Source organism: Penaeus japonicus, unplaced genomic scaffold (assembly GCF_977035675.1).
Source record: "Penaeus japonicus unplaced genomic scaffold, GWHDUDI00000001_assembly GWHDUDI00000006, whole genome shotgun sequence".
NCBI lineage: Eukaryota > Metazoa > Arthropoda > Malacostraca > Decapoda > Penaeidae > Penaeus > Penaeus japonicus.
Genome location: NW_028234408.1, coordinates 2,396,431 through 2,405,630, shown reverse-complemented (window position 1 = coordinate 2,405,630; position 9,200 = coordinate 2,396,431). Strand labels below are relative to the sequence as shown.

At 39.6% G+C, this 9,200-nt stretch overlaps 1 protein-coding gene across 1 annotated transcript in view; it reads right to left on the bottom strand.

Annotated features, from left to right (window-relative positions):
* LOC122250019 (uncharacterized) overlaps positions 1–8,879 on the bottom strand; it is a 10,054-nt gene extending 1,175 nt beyond the window's left edge. The window contains exons 1-8 of the mRNA XM_043011273.2: positions 7,954–8,879; positions 6,495–7,650; positions 4,457–4,535; positions 4,206–4,292; positions 3,829–3,920; positions 3,337–3,526; positions 814–903; positions 1–369 (exon numbers count right to left, since the gene is read on the bottom strand). The exon at positions 1–369 is cut by the window's left edge and continues 1,175 nt beyond it. Coding sequence (XP_042867207.2) covers positions 1–369; positions 814–903; positions 3,337–3,526; positions 3,829–3,920; positions 4,206–4,292; positions 4,457–4,535; positions 6,495–7,650; positions 7,954–8,556 — 2,666 coding nt within the window. The 5' untranslated portion in view covers positions 8,557–8,879. The remainder of the gene's footprint in view (positions 370–813; positions 904–3,336; positions 3,527–3,828; positions 3,921–4,205; positions 4,293–4,456; positions 4,536–6,494; positions 7,651–7,953) is intronic.
* Positions 8,880–9,200: the final 321 nt, after the last annotated feature.

Below are 9,200 nucleotides of genomic sequence, written 5' to 3'. Positions count from 1 at the left end.
GTAATGATGCCATTATCATCATCTAACGACACTGATCTTTGCGGCGAGCGCTTGTTACTGTCTACTTTGAAGATGGACGTCGAGGTTATCTTGATTGAAGAGGAAAGAGTTGAGAGATTTGAGACGATGGATGACGAGGAGAGCTTTCTGTTGAGTGTTGAGATGTAGGTGTAGGGCGAGAACGTGCCTGCTGAGCAAGGACCACATTTCAGGAGATTCTTCACCTTGCTGAGTGTTAAAAAGATGTTCTTGAATATTCTGAAGAGGCTCGGGAATTTCTCTTTCAGATGCTGTCGTTTGTATCTGTCTTGCATGAAAATGACGAATATGAAGAAGCCTTGGAGTGTGTTGAATATATCAGTGAGCGCCCTGCAATAAAAACAAATATGATATTGAATAATCTTCCATTAGTTTACAGGTCCCTTTGTAACCTAGCAAGAGACTAATCCCATGTAGGCCTATGAGCGAAATTCAATGCGACAAATGTAGAAAAAAGGTATGAAAGAGACTCAATATCTTAGCAACACAAGAGATGTATTCGACGCGTTTTGACGTTAATCTCTATCGGAGATACATGTATCGGAAATATACACGTATCTACTATCTCCGATGAAGATTAACGTCGAAAAACGTCAAATACGTCACTTGCGTTGTTAAGATACTCAGTCTCATTCATACCTTTTATGTATACCTATGTCAAATTCCCTTTGAATGTTATAAAAACAGTGGAACATTATTGCATATGATAGGAAACATTATTGCATATGATAACATTTAAAGCAACATCATAAGGATTCTTATAGCATCACTCACCAAAGTTCTGCTGGTGGAATCTGCCACGAGAGAACTTCTGCAACCCAGCAGCTTGACATGAGAGCCAGCAACAAGAATTTTGTTTTGAATCTGTCGAGGAAAGATGCAAAAGGATTTGTAATAGCAGTGACCAAGCACGCAAAAAGGAGAGATCGATCAATGTATACACACATGCATAAATCTCTCTCTCTCTCTCATTTGATACAGCAAATAGGCAAATAATCCTACACGAACTAGCCCTGATGGGAATCGGGGGACGTATATTACAGTGGATCAATGGATACTTCCAGAATAGGCAATCAGCCGTAGTGTTTCAAGGCTATAAGAGCGAACAGAAGGTCATGTCGCTCGGCACCCCCCAAGGGGGAGTCCTAAGCCCTCTGTTATTTAACGTATTGGTAAACTCCCTTATCAGACGTTTTAAACAACAAGCCAATGCCACGATCATAAGCTATGCTGATGATATACTGATTCATGCTAGAAATTATCAAGACTGTTTATGTGCACTGCAGACAATATCGACGGTCTGCAATGAACTAGGATTGATTATTTCAATAGATAAGACCAAGGTATATAGTCACAATGTAAAAGATCGAGATAAACAGTTCACTATAGATAGTGATAGTATAGCTCAGGTTGAATCATTTCGATATCTCGGAGTAAATATTCCACATACGGCCGAACATATTGAGGTGATCAATCAAAAATGTAAGAGTAGACTAGCTGCCCTACGAGCAGTTGCTGGCAATAATGTAACTTCGGGGGCAAACATACGAATTGTAAGAATGATGTATACAGCTTACATAAGACCCCTCATTGATTATGCTGCACCTGCTCTAATAACACAGCCATCCCGAACAATTAGAAGGCTAGAAGTAATGCAAAATGTGGCAATGAGGATAATCCTGGGATGTCCAAATACTACTAAGGTCTTGAACATGAGGAAAGAACTCGGATTGCCAAGCATTACTGATAGGATCACAGAAATCAACACAATGACAGCAATAAAATTATTAAGATCGTCAGATGATAGTATAGCCAAGGAATCTTTGTTAAATTGCCTTTCCACGGGGCGCCACAGATCTGCTTGGGTCAAGAAAACATGCTCAGAGCTTCGAAACCATGATATGATAGAGTTCTGCAAAGGCATCCCTCAAAAACATTCTGTTCCGCCATGGGAGATAAAGCACTTCGACATCATCAAAGCAAGTGTCCCTCCAAAAAAACAAATTGAAAACAACGCTCACCTGAAAGCTAAATTAAGAAAGGACATTCTGAAGCAAATTCACGAGATTAAGCAAGAGTATGAGATAAAACAGCTTATCTTCACTGATGGGTCGGTAATTCCAGACACAGGTTCAGCCGCATGCGCTGCAATCGTATGCGATGCCACTGGAAGGATTAGCGATGTTGGTTTCAGACTCAACAACTGGGCGTCCATCCTGCAGGCAGAACTGTTTGCTTTACTTGTTGCTCTTAAGATAGCCGATCGCACGGGGAATAGTACTCTCATCATTACAGACTCCCTCTCCTCACTTCATGCTCTAAACTCATACAGAAATGATAACACAGGACTCGTGTCAACAGCGAGGCATAGGTTGAACAGATTGTTTCTGAAGGATGTAACCACTAAAATATTGTGGGTACCATCACACATAAATCTAGAGTTACACGATATGGCTGATGCTCTATCTAGATCATACAGTCATATGGATACTATTGAGTATGACATTGGTGTAACAACTGAGCATGTACGTAAGATCATAAAGAAAAAGCTCTCCACTCAGGCTGAAACTGAGAGAAATGCTGAGCAAGACACAAGCAGATCAATCATTCACCATAATGCTATGTCCAAGACAAAGCATATCTACGGCAGTACAAACAGAGTTACGAGACAGCTTGATGTAGTGACCGCAAGGTTACGGCTTGGCTACAAATATTACTGGGAGTATAGTGTTTCAAACAATGCTGGGGGGACTGAATGCAAGTTGTGCAGTCAGCCCTATTCACACACCCTTGACCACTATGTAATGATATGTCCTCTAATTGAAGAATTTCGTGAAAGGATTGAACGTAAAACATTGTACAGTATTGCAACATCCTTTATAGAGGACGGCATATTATCAGATATATTACGTAAACACAAAGACTTTGCCTGTAATAGATAAAATTGCAAGGCCTCTCTAGAGTGATATACATGCACTACTATGTCTTATGTATAGCTTTGCCCTAGCTTATTGATTGACAGGGTCACAGTAATATCTGTTTTACCAACAATGTATGTCTCAGAAACTAATATGAACTGTACAAATCATTTAGGCATAGTTCCTATGCCTATTCATGTGTATACAATGTATATAGTATGAATAAACATATCAAAATCAATCAATCAATCTCTCTCTCTCTCTCTCTCTCTCTCTCTCTCTCTCTATATATATATATATATATATATATATATATATTATCTTTATATCTATATGATATTGAAACACGATATATGCAGGATAAGAATGCTGGCCTTACTCAGAGTAGTAGTTCCGCTTGCGGCGCGTGACATCTGCCGCAGGTTTTGCACCGCTTCTGTCACTTCGAAGAGCAGCCAAACTCTTGTCCATTTTCCTCTTGACCCAGTAAGTGTGACCGATGAAGAGGCAGTTGGCGGATAACAGGATGGCAATATACAGATAGAAAAAGACGAGCTGCTCCATGTCCGCTGCAAACCAAGGAATTTATTTTATTGCTCATACAGTCACATCCAAAGGTAATAAATATCGTATATTCCAAATGCAAAAGAGCATTAATAAAAGGAATATATATGTGTGTATATATATGTATATATATATATATATATGTATATATATATGTATGTATATATATATATATATATATATATATATATATATATATATATATATATTGTCATGTTTCAAGGTCAACATAAAATGTATTAGTTGAAAAAACAAACATCCACAGACATTATATGTATATCATAAAAAATAACATTTATGAACTGACCTCCGAACCAGCATTTATATTGTCCCAGATGTGGTTTAATTAGCCAAGGAATGTCATCTGCATCCACATACTGCAATACCAGTGTGACTGAACTGAAATGAAAGGTCAAAAATGTATAATGCCATTGGTAAAAAAGAAACGTTTGTAACATCTACTACATAACAAAGACAAGCCAAATTTTTTTCTCCATAAATCTAAACTGAACTTGTTAGACTTTTCATAAATATTTAAGTAATTTTGTATTTTTTAAAAGGAATGAGACGTATAGGCCTATAATAACACCTACTGGATGTGAAGGAAGGTTTTGAAACAATCAACAGCCTCTATCATACCCTCTAACAATTATCGTCGCTTAACAGAGCGGTTTCCTTTCTCACCTTATGATAAGAGGTCCACTCCAGGCATACAGATGATAAACAAATGGAGGAATTGGTCGAGGTGGGCGGAGTTTGTCGTTGAGGCTCCTGGGAGAGAGAAGAAAAGGGCAACACTAAAGAAATATTCTATAATTCACATACCATAGCCATAAGCAGCTAGACTTCTGACTATATTGTATTAGACGTATATATCTATAGTACATTTCATAAAGAGAATCCGTACCCCTAGTGTCTAGATATGTTTGACTTACCTGAATAATCTCCAGACATCAAAACAAAGAACACTGAGCCAGAAGAACGCCGCCAGATATCCAAATTGCATTATTATGGCTGGAAATAAGATAGTCATCCATTAGTAAAAAAAGTCTTATATGAATTCTGTACCAAACAAATATATGTATCGATTTCACTATACACACACACACACACACACACACACACATATATATATATATATATATATATATATATATATATATATATATATATATATATATATATGTCAAGGTCTTAATTGTATATGAACAGATGCAGAAACTATATGAAAGGAATTATGAAATGATTATAATTAATATCAAATACGATGTCTCTGTGTGTACCTCACATGATCTGACCCTTCCAACATCTCCAAATTCCAGAACCAACCCTGAGTACCTGCTTGGAGTCGCTTGGATGGCGGGGCTTTACAGCTTATTTTTGCCTTTATCCCGTCACTGTACCTCACTTATCGGGCCTTCATTGCATGAAGCCCATTGCATATGCATCTCACACCCTAATTCCGCGTAACTATGGCACCAAAATTGAATAAACCGCGATTTACGGGTTATTCTTCGCCCTGGAGATCGTGACAACCTGACGTCACAATTATTTCTCTCAAACAGAGATAGCGCGCTTATCACTTATCAGACGTTTCAGGTTAGGTTTTTGTATTAGCTATGCACATGTCTATAGTATTCCTTTCTGTTGCCCCGATCTTGGCCACGCAATTGAAATATATTAGCATAGTCTAGTACTTCATCATATTCACCTTTGATCTCGAGCTAAGACAGCATTTCCCCACGGGACGAGTTCAATTTGGCGCATAATCTTACCGACCACAAACATGGTCTATCATACAATTATTTATCATGGAAAATCACCAATTCCTCAGGGAACGACCGCTAGGTCAATGTTATATTTTTTTCTTTCAGTTATCATTAATATAATTTTCAGTCTCATTAGATCTGACTCATGTCGCGCCTTCTAATCAATTGAAGGACTGGATTCGGTTGATAATTGGATTATATTTTTTCTCCTTCATAAGCATATTCATAATATCCTTTTTTAGCCACTTTGCCCCAAATCTTGACTTCCGGTCACGCCTATTTAAAGGATTTGATATGGTTGGTAATTTGGCTATTACTTTTTTACATACATCATACACATTCACATATTTTTTTCTTTCTAATTTACAACTGATCTTGGCTCATAGATTCAGTTAGTAAATGGAAGAACCACATCATAACTTAACATTTTTTGCATACTCATTAATTATCACAGCAGACACATATTTTGCACATAGTTCATCCCTCGATGAATCCGGTCTGCTACTACCTAAGTGTTGTCAGCATATAACATGAACTCAGGTAAATAATTCCTAATTCTTGTTATTGCCAAATAATATTATTATATTGCATATATTATTATTTTTCAATATGATTCAATTCGCCTTTTATCCAATAAGAAGAGGTCATCCCTGCCCTCGAAGTGACCCAAGATCTCGCCTCAAAATAGGTCTTTTTAGATTCAGCACAGAATTGGTTCAGCCTTCGTGTCGAGAGGACCTCCTCTCCCTTCGACTCCTCCTCAAGGATTCCAGGTGAATATGGTCTAGTGCCTTAGTGACTTATCTCATATACTGTGCATTGTCAGTGTTTCCTTAGTGTTCTCGATACAACTACAGCTCAGATCTTGTTAGCTTTGCGATAGGCTTAGCTTCCCCTTGCGTGTATATATCGTGCCCCTTGGTTGTAAATAATGTTATATACATCTTGAGTTATGATATATTGTTATTTCGAGCTACCGTGTTTCATATCACCCCTATATTTATTGTGTAGGTATTTAGAACATCTCTCTCTCTCTCTCTCTCTCTCTCTCTCTCTCTCTCTCTCTCTCTCTCTCTCTCTCTATATATATATATATATATATATATATATATATATATATAGACATACATATATACACACATATGAAAGCATTTTACTAAAATGAAAAATAACATTCAACACATCAAGACTGAATGAAACTTACCAAATGCGATGCAACTTGTTGGTTGGAGGACACTGTTTAGGAACTGCAACATAACTGCAGACATATATGCAGTGATAAGTGACACTACATGACACAGGTGATACCAGCCTGTATTCTTCAGCAGAATGGGTGCTGCGCAGTAACACACGACGATCAAGAGGAGAAAGACCACGGAAATCACCATGCAAACTGGGAACACAATGTTCTGAGCCTTCTCCCATGTACTGAACAAACTGATGCATGCCAAAGCACCGTCACTAATCCTGCCCTCTCGATCAGAAAACTTATCGATGCAGTAGTCACTCGGGGGGAGGGTGATGTTCCACGTGGCGAGATACCCAGTGTCTGGAGACAATGAGAAGTCTGAGTCTATGGGTGTGTATGGATCACATAATGGTTGACCCATCACGAGGTTGTACTTTGCGTTCATGAGTGGTGCAAACTCAGCCGCTGGACTCGGAACACATCTGTACAAATAACTGTCCATTATTTCTCCCATTTCACAACATTTTCGCACACAGACGTTTTGGTCACACAGTCTTTGGTGTTGCTCCATAGGATTTTCGTAGCACATCTTCACTGAATAAGAGGCCGACCCATCAAGATTCTGTCTCCCATCAACGCAATATTGGTGATCAAATCTGTACTTAAACTTACGACCAGTCTCCTCTGAGTTCCATATGTGGGCGAGACCTGCGGTATGCACTGATAAGTAAGAAACTCTGGGTATCAGTGGCAAGTCCTTCATAGGTACCTCAATGCAATGAAGAGGCATCTCGTAGGTCTTGATAATGGGCCATGATATATCCGGGCCATATGGATCTGCGGAGATTGGGGGTGCTAGAGGCTCAGGCGTTCGAGCTGGGTGGCACACATTGTTCTTCATGGCTTGGCCAGGTGGGCAGCATCGTGGTACGTTTGGCGGTTCCACGCAGACCTTCACGGTCCAGCTGAGTTCGCTGTGTTCATCCAAAAAGTGACTAATGCAGTAATTGCCGGCACGAAGACCGCCCAGTTCCCCAGCTTCCTCCAACAGAACGATGTCGCCGCGGTCTCGAAGTCGAAACTGTCCTCTTGAGAAGGTAAGCAGCCTTACTCCATTTTCTGTGTCGCACTCCAGGTCTTTTATTATCCCTCTTCTCTCTGCCATGGGTGACTGAAAAAGATAAAGCCCCATTTAGTCTTAGACATAACATTGAATGAAAGCCGTACTGACAATTTTATATATATACTCATCCGCACGTACAGTCGTACACTCACTTTATATCAGTAATTAAAAATACTGATTTGGAAATACGGTTACTTCTGTTATCGGGAATGAGATTATTATCGCAATTAAATTATCAAGTTGCTTCAATACAATCTGAGAGAATGCAATGGATTCATAATGATAATCAACTTTATCTAAAAGTATTTAAAGATTATCCCAAGTTAAAGTATTTGGAATGAAATATCTCACCAGGGCAATTCTAAAATCGTTCATGCTAAGCCGCATATGAACCATAGTGCCCTCTGGATACGGCTGGCAGACGCCATCGACAAGAACTTCGTCGACGTCACAGAAGCAATTGACGACTGTTCCTCGTATGCTGACGCGTTCCACTACTCCCTCTGTCGTCGTTTCTCTTGTGGTTTCACCACTGGCAGTCGTAAGCACATCTGTGGTCACATCAGGATCCCAAGTCGTACTGAAGCCTTCTTCGGAAACGAGGGCTGAACGAGTGGCGAAGTAGGATTCATCGGCTAAAGCGTCGACGCCCGGCTCTCCCAAGGGGGATGGGTCGGTCGCGATCCACGAGGATTCTGGAACAGAGATGCCCTGCGACGACAGCGGAGGAACGACTTCAGTCACATCAGATTGATTGGCTTCTTTTACTCTCGAGGTCGAGCGTTCCGCGCCGGCCACTGAAAGCTGTGGTGTTGTAGGGAGTACATCGTGGGTATTTACTGGTGTGGATGTGTCATTATGGATTGTTGCGTTGGAGACTTGCGCCACCAGTAAAGGAGACGAGGCTTGTGCGACGGCGAAAAACACCAAACCTGTTATCACTGTCGCAAACATGCTTGAATCACTTAGTAATATTGTTTAGGTTTTCATAATAAACATAGTTGTATATCATTTCCAATGTGCAGAACAACTACACGGTTTCACTTGAGAGCTAAATAGCTGGAATTCCTCAAAGCATAAAATCAAACACATTTTTTTTTTCTTCAGATGTTAAACTGGTTGCAAACACTTTCCTTTTTATTAGCGTTAGTCATAGTGTTATTATTTTTCTCTTAATAATAAAAAAAAAAAGTGAGTCCATCGAAGACAGTTTAACTAGTTTTTCTTCCGGTGCACCCTTCCACCATCCACCTCCCAGAGAGTTCCACGGGCAACTGAGCGATAGTGGGCGAGTGAGAGCTGGGTGTTGCTGAATGATGTCCTACGCGACGGCCGCAGCAGGACCGCTTCCTTGAAGTTACCAAGTCGTGTTTATTACTGCTTTATAACATTAGTTGTTCACCGTAGACTTCTGGAGCACTGAAGTTCGTTTAGGTTACTGTTATTATGATGCTTGATAATGATGATAAATACAATAAAAATGTGCCTATGAAATGAAAGGCTGAATGAAATATTACGTAATGATAATCACAAATATTCTGGGGAAAATATCAGTGGTCATTAACCTTACGGAATCAATTTGCTGTACAAAATGCAAA